This window comes from Mesocricetus auratus, unplaced genomic scaffold (assembly GCF_017639785.1).
Source record: "Mesocricetus auratus isolate SY011 unplaced genomic scaffold, BCM_Maur_2.0 Super-Scaffold_100018, whole genome shotgun sequence".
Classification (NCBI taxonomy): Eukaryota; Metazoa; Chordata; class Mammalia; order Rodentia; family Cricetidae; genus Mesocricetus; species Mesocricetus auratus.
The window spans coordinates 3960272-3974598 of NW_024429199.1; the positions used below are offsets into that span (position 1 = coordinate 3960272).

The 14327-nt window shown below is 36.1% G+C and overlaps 1 protein-coding gene across 3 annotated transcripts in view; it reads right to left on the bottom strand.

The window, feature by feature from the left end:
* The window catches only part of Rev3l (REV3 like, DNA directed polymerase zeta catalytic subunit), a 143165-nt gene that overhangs the window by 16385 nt on the left and 112453 nt on the right, over positions 1–14327 (bottom strand). For 2 of the 3 annotated variants that reach the window (XM_040758199.1, XM_040758200.1), the window contains 6 exons: positions 13879–13997; positions 11337–11478; positions 10690–10934; positions 9653–9761; positions 5121–5327; positions 2476–2585 (listed from right to left, as the gene is read on the bottom strand). In XM_040758199.1, coding sequence (XP_040614133.1) covers positions 2476–2585; positions 5121–5327; positions 9653–9761; positions 10690–10934; positions 11337–11478; positions 13879–13997 — 932 coding nt within the window. Of the gene's footprint in view, positions 1–2475; positions 2586–5120; positions 5328–5788; positions 5916–9652; positions 9762–10689; positions 10935–11336; positions 11479–13878; positions 13998–14327 lie in introns of those variants that run through there. The other variant, XR_005881818.1, reaches the window with a different exon arrangement.

Here is a 14327-nt window from a genome sequence, read left to right on the forward strand (position 1 = left end):
TATATATTCTTACTAGAAGTACTTCCCTATACTGCCTAAGAATTACTATTATGAACAGCTTTTGTCAATGATTGAAGCTGGTCATATCTCATTGGATGGAATAAAAATGAATGAGAACCATTACATATGAAATAACTGTTTGAATCAATAAGTGTACTTATTTATTACACTTAAGTGGGTGGCAATAAAAAAACTGCTCTAGTGGTAAAACAGCCTCCCGAGTCCTTCTGATACTCTGGTAACTGATCCTCCTCAGACGGGACCCAAGATTCTTTATGAATCATGATCCTTGAAACAGAGGGAAGCAATGGTGACTCACCATCATTTACCAAATTCCTTCATCCAGCCAATGAAGTAGTTAAGTCAAAGAAGCCAAGTGAATTATGGCTGGCCATGTTAATACGCTAGGAATATAGCTAGAGACATTTCAAATCTTTTCTTTCAGTTGAGATATCTTTTCCACTCTGCCAAGCATTACTTTTATTTCCAAGGCATTTTTTCAACCTTTTATCATAATTATCCTCCCAATGAAAAAACATGACTTAATTTGAATGAAAGTAATTATTAACATATATATTTGAGGAATATTTTTGTACTTCTAATAACTTATTTGTACTCTATTGTTAGAATGGACATCCTAAAAGAATTGTCCTTACAAGTAAAGAATGATGATCAAAGTGATACTATCCATAAATTTAACTGATTGGAATTTCAATATTTCTGTGAAATCTGTTATACAGAGAAAGCACTTGATAGGAATCAAAACATATATTCACATTTATGTCCCAATTACTAACTAGTTGGTGACAACTTCTTACCTAAGGGCGTTAACTTCCAATAGCATATAAATTGCTAGCCTAAGTAATACTACCCCTTTTTGTTCTGAGAGCCTGAATTATATTTTGTTTGACATTATTTTTAACTAAAAAAATTTAATATATTTGCTTTAAAGGCAGGGTCTCACTGTGTAGCCCTAGTTAGCCTGGAACTCTCTATGTAGATCAGACTGGATTTGAACTCACAGAGATCCACCTGCCTGTTTCCCAAGTGCTGAGATTCAAGGGCATGTTCCATTCTTCCTGGCTTGTTTCAATTCTTAAAGATTTTAAACGGCACATAAAATTTAATAAAAATCATGCTAACTTATGATACTGTGTGTCACCAACTAACACATGTAGACTCTGAGTTAAAAGTAAAATTTAAGTATTTAACTTTTTTCTCTTTTCTACAAATTTTGCAAAGAATTCTAACATAATGAAGTTTGTTTTAGTACTTATTTTAATAGACTACCAAGCAGAAGTTAAACTGAGCACCGAACGCCCAAAGACAAACTACAATGTGGCCTTTGATAAGAAACATTAGATAATACTGATGGAGCTTGGAAAATATCAAACTGTCCCTGTCTTCTGATGATGGAAGGCTGCTATATGCAGCAAGGTCTCACTGAGTGGTAATATAATGCTGACTGTATGTACATTTTAAAGGACTGAAAGGATTAAATACTGTTTAAAGATCACTTACAAGTTATTTTTTATTGATTAGGAACATTTTCTCCTACTGCTTTGCTGCATAATGATCAGAGGGGCTGAGGCAAGTGCTCCTAGCTTGATCACAATGGAACTCTATGAAAATCACTTCAGACTGAAACAAATTAGAATATCTACATTCTAGAAGGACTTTAAGGAGCCAAACAAGTAAGATGTTATATAAATAACTGGGCCTTGAAAAACATTAGAATAAGCAACAAAGCGAGCAGGCTGATGTTACTTAGGGCTCAAAAGCCATCCCATTCTTCACCAGGGTTGTGAATGGGCTTGCAGAAGTCTGCATATGCCTTGGGATCAGATGGGTAACTTTATTGGTCTGTTTGCTTCTCTTAGAAGGTCAATAGTTGTAATAAAAAGTCAACAGTGTAATGCTTTGGCAACTGCCTTTTAAAAAGATAATTTTCTGTTATTGATTATCTGGGATGTGTGTGTGCGTACACATTGTGTACATATGTATGCAAGTGTTTGCCAAGGACAGAGTAGGACAATTGCCTCTTTTTATCATTTTCCTCCTTTTTCCTAGTATGGTGGCAGCCAACAAACCAGAGACATTCCTGCCTTTGCGCTTCCTAGTGCAGGGTTACTTATGTGTCTAACTTTTAATGTGGGTACCGAATCCATATTCAGGTCTTCATAGTAGCACAGCAAATGTTCTTACCAGCTCTGAGCCTCTCACTAGCCTGAAGATGTTTATTATTATTATTACTATTATTATTTTAAGGGACTTAAATACTCAGAAGAATTATCCAACCAAAAGATCATAAGAAGAGAAGACTGACATAGGCATAAGTATTTAAAAGGATTCCCCCTAAGCTATTTCAAACACCAAAAAGAAGGTATCAATAAATGTAAACAAAAAAAAATAAACAAGAAAAAACCACCCCCAAACCAAACCAATAACCCAACTATAACCCTGTAAATCGATTACCTGTCAGTATCACCATAAACAACCCTAGCACCCCATTTCTTGGTATCATTCACTAGTTTAATTGCTCGTTCCAAGGTCTCTCTGGCTTTGTGAACAATACTATCGCCAACCTGTTGATATAAACACATTGGAAATGATTCAACATAGTTCAGTAAAAGTCAAAATTAATTATTAAATATTTCTAGAAATGAACTTATGGTAAAACCAAAATAGGTACTAGTGTCATCACAAAGTTAAAAAAGTGAATTTAAAAGAACCAATGACTATGGACTTGACTTTGAATGTATCAGGAAGTACATACAATGGCTTGTACACTTTTACAAGGTACACAGGTGTATTTGATTCTTGGAAGAATAAGCCTTGTTTATTCAAAGTCTGTCTTTTATACCCATATAATCAACCAGGACACAAATTATATTGTGTTGGGCTCAAATGTAAGAAATGCATGTCTATATCTTTGAAAAATTCTGTCAGTGTTTATGATAATGCATTTAAATGCTGAAATTAAATCTCTGTGATTGATAATACGTATTTTTGGTAAAACTAAGTAAAAGACAAAAATGTATACAATTTTATGGCAGATAATATATTAACAGTGTTCAGTGTTCAAAATAAAAAAGTAGGTAAACAAATATGCCCCCAGGGTTCTTTCATTGTGACCAGTGAGTTTTAACAAGGATCATGACATAAGCTAATAAAAGATACTAGGTCTTAAGCAATGAGAGTCACATCTTCATTAGACTATATAGTTTGATAAGTTAAGAAGACAATATAGCATTAGTGTTATGTAGGCTCACTTAGATTAAAAGAGAGAGAAGACTGTCATTCAAACTAAATGGAACATTCTCTTTTCAATTTTAAAATTGAATGAATTTTTGCCTTTTGCCAATAACCAAACAATAGTAATAATGATGCTTCCTTTTTTTGCTATAAAAGTTGAAATTTGAATAGTATTTAGAAAGGTGTCTCAAGCTGCACTGAAAAGTAAACACTAGCATACGAACAAAGGAATAGATAATAAAACTGGGAGCAAAAATTTAATTTGTATTTTAATATATTCTATCGAGACTTAGAGTTTAATAGAAAAACCTTGAAAATATGAACCATAATTTAATACACTAAAATACATTATGAATTACCATCCATAGTGATGCATATCTTTAATCTCAGTACTTGGGAGGCAGAGGAAGGAGAATCTCTATAGGTTCCAGGCCAGCTAGGATTACATAGTGAGATACTGTCTCAATTTAAAACTGAGAAGTAATTAAAACCAACCAACCATAAAAGTACTAAAAACCATGCTATCTAACTGAAGCTAAGAAGTTTTAAATAAAATGTTGACTTTGCTCGATAGCCACCTTCTCCCATGCCCCCATCTTCCCTGTGGCACTGGGGTTAGACATGGCAGTCATACCATTTTTGTGAGTACACAAGTTTTCAAGTGTGCATATCAAGAACTTTACTGACTGAGCCACCTCTCCAGCCTTACATTGGTACCTTAAAAAAAAAAAAAAAGGCATGTATGATATGTGACTAGCATACACATGGAATCCAGAAAGTAACTCTGGAACCCATTTTCTCCTTCTATGTTGTGTGAGTCCCAGGGACTGAAGTCAAGTTATCAGGCCTGCTCTGGTGAGTACCTGAACTGCTGAGCTCTGTCATTCCCTGAGCAGGAATGAAGCTAACCTGCCTACTGTGAGCTGTGAGAAGACCCTGTTCCTCCTCTAGTTTATTCTCTCTCAGCACAGTATGTAAATTGGGCACAGTACAACCCTTACGTGACATTAAAGATCATTAGGTCATTGAATCTCCTGTCTTTTCTGTCACTGGTACATATATTATTCTGTTGCACTACATTGTATCCGTGTCTAATAAACATCTTAAGAAATTAGTCTTGTTCTATGAAAAGTGCTTCTCAACTGATCAATCCAAATGAAGGTTTACATTCTTTTATGGGTACACTAACAAATGAAGATTTTACTTTTTGTGTATGGTGCTATACGTGTGTATCACACGCACACACACACACACACACACACACACACACACACACACACACACACACACACACACACACACACACACGGCCTTCCATGGAACCTAGGGCTAACTTATTCAGCCAGTCAGTAAGAGTCAGCAAGCTCCAGGGATCCAATCCCCTGTTGCCCTCTCATGCATGGAGACCACAGGCAACAAGCTATTGTTCTTGACACTGCATGTGGGTACTGGAGATTTAACCTGGACCCCCCTCAGGTTTACACAGTAGGCACTTTAATGACTGAACCATTTCCCCAGCCCGTGGAATGATTTTTCTATATTGTAACAAGTCAACCTCACTATAGTTTGGTCTCTAACAAAATATGAAAAGGAATTATTTTGTATCAAAGTTATAAACACTACTTTAAACTGGCACTGAAACCTCATGCTAATAAATGCTAAAATGTGAATATAATTTAAAAATTATTGAAATAAGGGAACAGAAGTTTCAGAGAAAATTCACAAATAGGAAGATGCATGTTTATAGACTCAATTAAAAAAACTAATATGCCATGTGTTACAGAAATGATACTTAAGTCGAAAGTTTAAAAGCATAACAAGATACTTTAAGTCTCTTTTGAAAAAAAAAGTATTAAATGTGTTACCTCAATGCATGGCATTCTCCCAGAGAAATTAGCAGATGTATAGCCAAAGGTGACATTTGCTATCAGCTTTAGTCCTAGCTGACGTGCATTAAGCATTCGTGACAGGGCTTTGTCTTGCTTGTAAGCCTTCATTGACTGCTTCACCATGAATCTAGTCTTCAAAATTTCTTCAAGCATTCTTGGTAGAACACCCTTTCGTACTGAAGGCTATCATAAAGGAAAAAAAAAAAGAATGTGTAAAATTCCTCAGTCAGATCATATGCATGTATATATATTTTGGTAACTAAGACGGAAACAAGTATAATAATGGCCAACTGTCATAAATTGAAACATGCTACTAACAAAATAGCCAGAGGACTAGAAGCTGTCATACAAAATGATCAATTTTATTTCTTCTGAAGAGGGTTTCTCTTCTAAAATATTCCTGTACTGTTTAGAATTTGAATGTGGCACTTATACATGAGCTCTGAGAACTCCAGGAAGCAGGATATCAACTAGTACATAAATAACCATTCAACAAATTCAGAGGGAAATGCTGTTCAAACTTTGAGACCCCCATCCTTCTAGAAAGACATATGGGCCTGTATTACTCATAACCAACCTCAGTTTTTAAAGATCTCACCCTAATGACCCCACACAGTGCTCTGCATGGAACTCCATTTATCTACCTTGGAAGAATGATGAGCTGGGTTGACTCTGCTGACATTCAAACCTGTAGTTCCAGGGACTCTAGGTATTTCAAATCTGATGCTTAGACCACTAAGCCATCCCCTCCGGCCTATATTTATTAGCAATCTGGAAGAGGGGATGAATAATGAGGTGATAAAATTTGTTGTTGCCAAAAAAAAATCATTTGTATTAATCAAGATTAGGGAGGATTTATGAGAACTCCAGTAGGAATGAAAACCACAAAACAGTTATTAACTGATGATTCATAGCCACGTGCAAAATAATGTATGTCAAACTGAACAATTAAAACCTGTTATAGGATAATCACACTTTTGAATATTAAAAAATCTTATTTTTATTAAGTTTTACATACTAGGTCAAAATGTAAATTAGGTTTAAAAATGCTATTAAAGTGAGCTTAAACATATAATCCATACATGTGACAAGGAAAATATAATCTGGTCTCTAATTCATTTGGTGTACCTTTTGAAACAAACTTAAATTTCCCTCTTTGTTCTATCATTAAAAAAAAACCAAACAAAGATTGTTAGTACACATTGTGAAAACTTTCATACTTATATACTATGTCTTCATTATTACAAACCCTTCCTATTGTCCTCTTTAACACTCTGCTATTACTCTTCTCCCCTTCCCCTTACTTTCCCTAGGAGACACTGTTTTCTTTCAGGTCCTCTCCTCCAAGCCTCTATTTTTGACATATAAGAGAAAAAGTGATATTTGTCTTTCTGTGTTTGGGTTATTTTACTTAGTATGCTGATTTTGTTTCTACTTCGCTGCAAATGACACAATTTCATTATGGCCAACACTACTCTATTGCATGTGCATGGCAAATTTTTTTATCCTCTCATCTGTTGATAAACAGGATGAGCTCCCAGGCTGATTATAAGACTTAGCATGCAGGTATCTCTCTTCTTTCTGGTTTATACCTAGAAGTGATGCTGGATACCTAGTTATGTATTCTATGTTTTTATAGGGGCCTTCATACCATTTTCCACATGGTATATAATTTACTGACCTATCAGCTGGGTATAAGGGTACTTTACTCCTCTTACATTTGTTTCCTTAATGACAGTTACCTAGACTGTGATGAGGTAGAATCTTAGTGTAGTTTTGTTTACATTTCCCTGGTGGCCAAAGACACTCAGGACCTTTCATACTGCCACTGGAATTTCTCTGAGATCACAGGCTTATTTACTGACTGGATCATGTGCTCATCTGGTATTAGATTTCTTGAGCCCTTTATAGGTTTTGTGTATTAATCCTGTTGGAGTTCCTTCCACTCCCCAGGATACGTCTTTACTAGTGATTATTCTTCATTGTTTACTGTGTTGACAGCCTTTACATTTTATGAAATCTCATTTGTTAACTGAGTCCCACTCAGGAAACTGTTACCAGAGTACCAATTTCCAGAAGTGTTTCTCCAATGTTTTTCTGTAGTAGGGTTAAAGTTTTAGGCCTTTAATTCATTTTCAGGTGATTTTAATTTGTTGATGTATTATTTATTTTATGTGAATGAGTGTTTTGCTTGCGTGTCTGTCTGAGCACAATGCATGTGGCTGGTGCTCAAAGAGCCCAGAAGATCCTCTGGAACTGGAGTTACAGGCAGCTGTAACCCACATATGGGTGCTAGGAATCAAAACCAAGTCCTCTGGGAAAACAGTCAGTGCTTTTAACTGCTGAACTGTCTCTGTAGCCCTTCAGGTAATTTTTATATAGAATGAAAGGCAGAGGGATCTAGTTTCAGTTTTCCTGAAACTGTTCACTGAAGTTGACTCCCCCCCTCAATATATATATTTGGTACTTTTGTCAACAATCAGATGGCTTAGACACAGGTTTATTTTTAGGTTCCCTATCTACTCCACTGTTGTATGTTGTTTTTATGCCAATACCATATTATGAAATTTTTTTCCTTTGGCTTTGTCGTGTATTTTGAAATTAAGTATTGTGATGTTTCCCCTTCATCATTACTCTTTTCACTTAGGATTGGTTTTTGCTATTTGATATCAATCGTGTTTCCACATGACTTTCAGGTTTTTTTTTTTCCAAGTTTGTGAAGGTTGCTTGGTATTTTCTTAGGGACTGTATCAAATATGCAGTTCAATTGTGATATTATGCCATTTTAACAATATTAATTCTCATAGAGTGACGTTTTTCCATCTCCACATTTCTTCTATTTTTTTCTTTGGTGTTTTATAATAATTCTTTTTTAGACAGGGTCTCACAATGTAGCCTTGGTTGGCCTGGAACTTGTTATGTAAACCAGGCTAATCTGAAACAGAGATAGGCCTGCCTCTGCCTCCTTAGTGCTGGGATTAGAAGTGAGTGCCACCATGTCTCACTCACTGTATTGTAATTTTTATTGTCAAGGTCAAAGACGTGAAGTCTTTGGTTAGATTTATTCCCAAGGTTCTACTCCCCTCTACTGTGAATATGACTGTTTTTCTGATTTCTTCCTTTCTCAGTGAGGCATAATGTCTTAAGATATAATATAAAAAGAATCATGATCAAATGTGCAGAAATGTTATTTGAAGATGGATTTTTTTTTAAACATAGGAAAACAAAAAAAATTATATTCCGAAGATTTTTAAGAAAGGAATATAACATGAACTTATTGGTAAAAAGTTTTTACATCTAAACTGCTAATTAAAATTTAGTATTTCCCCAAGGAACCCAGTGACAGAGAGAGAGGAGTGATGAGCAAATTGGCAAAGAATGGGCTGGCAAAACCAGCAGAGACAGCTGATCTGAACAGGGGAGTGCTCTTGGACCCCAGACCGACAGTGGGGAGGCCATCATGGGACTGATCTGGACCCCCCAAATGTGAGTGTCAGTGAGAAGGCCTGGGCAACCTATGGGGCCCTGAGCTGTGGATCAGTGTCTATCCCTGGTATACAAACTGTCTTCATGTGCCTATAGCACAAAGAGAGATGCTCTCTCAGCCTGGACTCTTAGGGGAGTGCCTTGACCCTACCAAGAGTAAAATGACAAACTCTAGATATCCCCTATGTGGAAGGATTTGGCAATAGGGTGGGAGGGAGGGGGGGGGGGAGGGGGAGTGTGGGAGGAGGGGAGGGAGAGGGGACTGGGATTGACATGTAAAACAAGCTATTAAAAATTAAAATAAAAAATGATAAAAAAATTTAGTATTTCCTCTTACTGGTAATAAGTACACCAGAATGAATTGGAGGGCTGGTGGAGTCAGCCTCTACCATCAACATCATTTTGTAAGTGTAGCATACACCAACTCACTGCTAAGGAACTAGAGAAAAAATGAAGTTGGCTTAAGAGAGTTAATATAACCTCTGAAATCTCCTATTTTCTTTATTCAGTTAGGAAGCTTTCTTTAGTCTTTCTTGAGGAGAAAGCATACAGAGAATAAAGGGACCTTATCATTAGCTTGGATGTCTTCTTTGAAAATGGAATCATTAAATACATTAAAGTATCACTATGTCTAAGATGGTATTATTCAAATTTAAAATGCAGAACATTTGTAGGATGTATACATTAAAGCAATTAAATTTTGTCAGGTAACACCATCTTAACCATCAAATTGCTATGTATGTCTGCCAGATTACAGCAGAAGGTAGACACTATAGACGTACTTTTATTTCTTTCAATATTTCATTTATTAAAATATAGCAATTAAAATATTTTAAATCTAAATTCAACCAAAGCAAGATAATTTTTTTCTTTAAAATGATTTCTTGCAAGTTTTGTTTTTGATTTTATGAGATAGAAGTCTTCAAAAGTCAGGTAACCTTATGTGTCAACAATATCTAAACACTATTTGTTTTCTAAAGGTAAGCCACAGTTGATTCCTTTGGTTTACAAGAGAGTATTACCTTGACAAAAGCTACTCCATTGGGGGACACTGTGATGTCATGCCTAATTTGGTAAAGTAAATCTGGAGGTACTCTGAGAGAGGTACAGCCAAATTTGAACTCCTCATACCTGTTAAGAAAGAAAATATTAAGTAGAGACTTTCTCAGATGACAGAACAGAGTTTTTAGGCATCTTCCTCATCACAACTCCATTTTTCAAACATGTAAACAGGAATTCATGTAACTAGTAATATGCCTACTTGGTTTTGTTAACAAAAATTCTAATACATGCACAATCTATAGAAATAAGCAGTTTTTAAATGGCAGTACTTTACAACTTATGACTATTTATACACTAAAATACAAAATTTAAACTCAAAATATAATCATGTTACATTAAGCAACCTAAAGAAAATTTCAAGTATAAAGGTAAGTAATTCCAAATTCCCTTCTTAATAAAAGATAGAATTAATGACACAGTTTCTACAAATATTCCCTATGAAAGATACTACCAGACCAGATCATAATACCTGGTCTCAAGCACACAAAATCAGTGAGGAGATTCTGTATTTCTTATAGTCCAAGAAAAATAGCCACTCCTCAGACAATTTAAAATGTTATTCTCACTGAACTTATATGAACTAACAAACTATAAGAGCTAATCTTATCTTTTGAAAATGAAAGCCTATTTCTAAATCAAGAGGAAGTGGCAACTGGAATTAAATTATTTTCAAAATTTTCACCGAGAGCTGAATTATTAACAACAATTCTCATTCTAAAGGAGATGACTGATATGTATGAAGAATCAAACAGAGAGATGCCAGGCTGATCAGTCTCTACTCACAATCCTCTTTCCATAAGCCATCCAGCTACATAACTGAATCAATCGTGCAATTCATCCCAGTTAGTAAGACAAATGCAACAATGGGTCAGCTGTGCTATAACCAATTCCTCTATTCTTAAGGACACTGTGAAGCACAGATCCATGAAGACAGTCTATAATCTTAATACACATAAAGCACAATAACATGACTGGAAATATAAAAAAGAAATCTTACTTTCCCAAATTCTCTACATGGCCAAGGCAAGTGGAAAAACAGTAGTTATATGCAATCACAATGGAAGGATATAGTGACTGGAAATCCAAAACAAGAACAGAGTTGCTATAGAAGCGAGACTCAGGTTCCATGATGAGGGGAACACACTGTGGGGCTCTCATCTGGGATCTCTGCTGAACACTAGGTGTCACAGGAATATAGTTCATTGGTTTAGCAAAACGCAACATCATTGACTCTACTCGGTACTGCAAAGAGAAAAGAATGTAAATGTACTGGTCACATGAACATATGGTAATATTTTGGGGATGCTTTCCCCCTGCAGATTAATCATACGGTTTTGTACATTATTTTAAGTATTATTTAGTCAAATCAGGTGTCACAACAACTGATTCTCAGATTTATTATTCTTATGTAATAATTATCTATTAGGACTTGGAAGATACTAAACTTAGAAATGTAAATCCTGAGGTAGATGTTCTTTCCTGGTTTCCCCACGGCTAAAGGAAAACTCTAAGGATACTAAACAAGATTCAATTACTCAGGTACTGATAAAAGATACAAAGTTTTAAAAACCTAATCATTTCAAACAGGTCAAGAATAAGTATCTCATTTATGTAGTACTTTGAAGTGTACAAAAAAATTTGTACCTGTGAACCTCTTGTTAACACATGTAAAAACTGAATGCCAAAAAGTCTGGCCATTTCACTGGTTTTCCCAATTAGGTCCAGCTGCTCTAACATTTGGAGATTTCCACGGACACGGCTAACATAATGATCGACCATTTTCCATCTGTCAAAAAAGAATCCATGCATGAATACAGGTAGAGTGAGGTTACTTAAGAGGAGAGTCACAATATGAATGAACCTTTAAGTAAAGTATGTTAAGGAGTTAAATGCCAGAAAACTTCAAGGAGTAAAACTCAGTAATAATAATTAAAATTTAAAATAGCACTTACGATAAGTTATCATAAGGATAATAAGTTTCAAATTTCACCTTGATTTTGCTAAACTGGGTCCAGTCTATTTCATTTAGCAAAAATGTATTTATCCAGAGTACCTAATTAGAGGTGGCAAAATACGCATTTAGAGCACTACACCATCACTAAACAAATCACATACAGTTTTTAATGTTAAGTTGAATATAAATATTATTTATTAGTTTACGTATGATTTTATTCTTGAGCCAGCACTCTATCACTGAACTACAACCTAACTTTGTAAAGTTCTGACAACAAGCCCAGTCCTTACTGTAGTTCACTTCACTTCCGAGTTCCTCAAAGTGGAATGGAAGATGAGTGGACACCATGAGAGAGAGAAAGGGTGTGGGAGCTGGGCGGGAGGGGAAGTGGGGAGGAAGTGAAGGAGCGGGGCGAGGGGAAACCATGATCAGAATGAATTGTATTAAAAAATCTGTTTTCAGTAAAATTGTTTTCTCACGAACATAAGAGTTGTTTTTAAAGTTGGATCTTTTCCATCCTTGCTACCACTTAACCTTGTATTTAATGAGCCAAAATGCACTCATTTTTAATGCTGGACACCTGCCTTTCTTTCTCCTTCTAGAGTCTTAAGTCCTGTCAAATTAGAGGTGCTTAGTTTTCTTTTTCTTAAAAATAATTTATTTTTATTTTATTCGCATTGGTAGAGGTGCTTAGTTAGGAAATACCTGGAGTCTGGTATATGTCATTCCCAAACACAGACCTGTCATTCAACACAAGAATACCAGCTACTGGGAAAGGGGCAAGACACTTGCCATCACAGAACCTAAGCAAAGGAGCTCTGCAGCTAAAGAGGAAGCAGGAGAATAACTGTCTGCCTCTGGACCGAGAAACTGGTAATTACACAAAACAGAGATTTTCCCACTGCAGCAAGAATAGGACTGCTGAGGAAGCTCATCCTTAGGCCCCAGAAAAGAACTTCCAAAGACTAACTAAGGCTGGACCAGGAGAAATGAACAATGTCCTCAAATCCACTCTGCATCTCATAAAAGTAATAAGTGTCATTTTTGTACAACTATAATCCTAACACTTGGGAGACTGACGGAGGAGGATTTCAAGTCCAAGGAAATCCTAGCTATGTACAGAGATTAAGTATTTAAAAAGAAAAAAAAATCAAATGACTCAGACAGATTAGGAAAATGTGAATGAGTGTTGCCTTATCAGAAACAATGAAAAAGTCAGAAGGAAAGGCAATCAAAATTTTTATAGTAGTTAACCAAAAAACAAAGCAAAACTCAGCCTTAGAATGAGACAGTAAAATAACAGTCAAAAAATATTTTCTTTCTTTCTTCTTGTAAGTAAGTGCTGGGCAGATGTCGCACCTGCTGTGCAGTCTGCATCCGAGAATGTAGCGAGGTGGTCGGGATAGATGACACAGAGACCGGTCGGTTGCTTTAAGAAAACTTTATGCTCAAGAGAACTCAAGTCGCTTAGGAGAGAGAGCTCTCAGGAGAAGTCTCTCCAGGAAAAAAGAGCTTCCCTTTTTTAAGGACTTCAGTCATCCATCTACATACAATTCTTTCCAGACTTCTCACCCTCCTGGCTGGTGGTTTAATCTCTGGCCCCAGAATGGGGGGGGGGGAGACACAGCAGGGGGGACAGGAAGAGGCATCTAGCCATAGGGGGGGTGTGAAAGTCATGGTATCTCAGTGAGCCCTATCAAGAGCCCTTATCTGAGCCCTATCAAGAGCTTTATAGCACTGAATTGTTTTCAGTAAACATTACACAGCTGCCTGCTCCCAGGCCGAAGGGGAAGTGGGTTTCTGCTCAAGGTCTGGTGTCCCCACAGGCAGACTTGCAGTAGTGGATGAACTACCAAAGGAAACAGACAACTGGTAGCAGACACAAACCAACCACATGGCCCAGAAACCCAACTACTATAGAATGAAAATAGGTGTTCACACAGACTTATTATATGATAGTTTTACTCGTACAACCCTCACTGGAGTCTATTAAGAGTTGAATGAATAAACTTACACATTTCATGTAACTGACTATTACTGAATAATAAGAATGATCAATATGCCACATACTGAATCTTACAACAGTTACAAGTTAAAAAAAATTATAGCTTGAGTTTCATCAAAGAAGTCCAACAAAAAGCCAGTGCTTAAATCTGCAGCATTCTCTCTCCAGCCCCCAATGTGGTTATGAAATAGATAGAAGACAGTGTCCTCGGGAGCGGTGAACGTTACCTGTAGAGATCTGTCTTGTTGTCAAACCAGTCTGACAGGACTCGGAAGGTAAAAAGGGGGAAGCGCTGATGGAGAACGTGAAAGCTCACATTTTCAAAAGTGTAGTTAGTCAGAGCAACCTAAGAAAAGTAAGGCAGAATTATATTTGTGTGGATCGTTTGACTTGTCTCTCAGTCAGCCCCAGCTCATTTGGGTTTAAAAAGTCCTACTACCACTTACAACTTTTTATAGAAAATAAGAAACCTAATTGTAAAGAATATTTGCTACAAGTAAGCTATACATAATTAATTCAAAATATGTATCGCTTACTGGACATAAATTTTTACACATTTACAATCAATTACAATGAGATTTAATATTAATCCCATTTCAGGATAGTGACCCAAACTGGTCTATTTGACTTAAGTTTTGTCATCTCCACAGCAATGGCATACTTTAGTATTCATGTT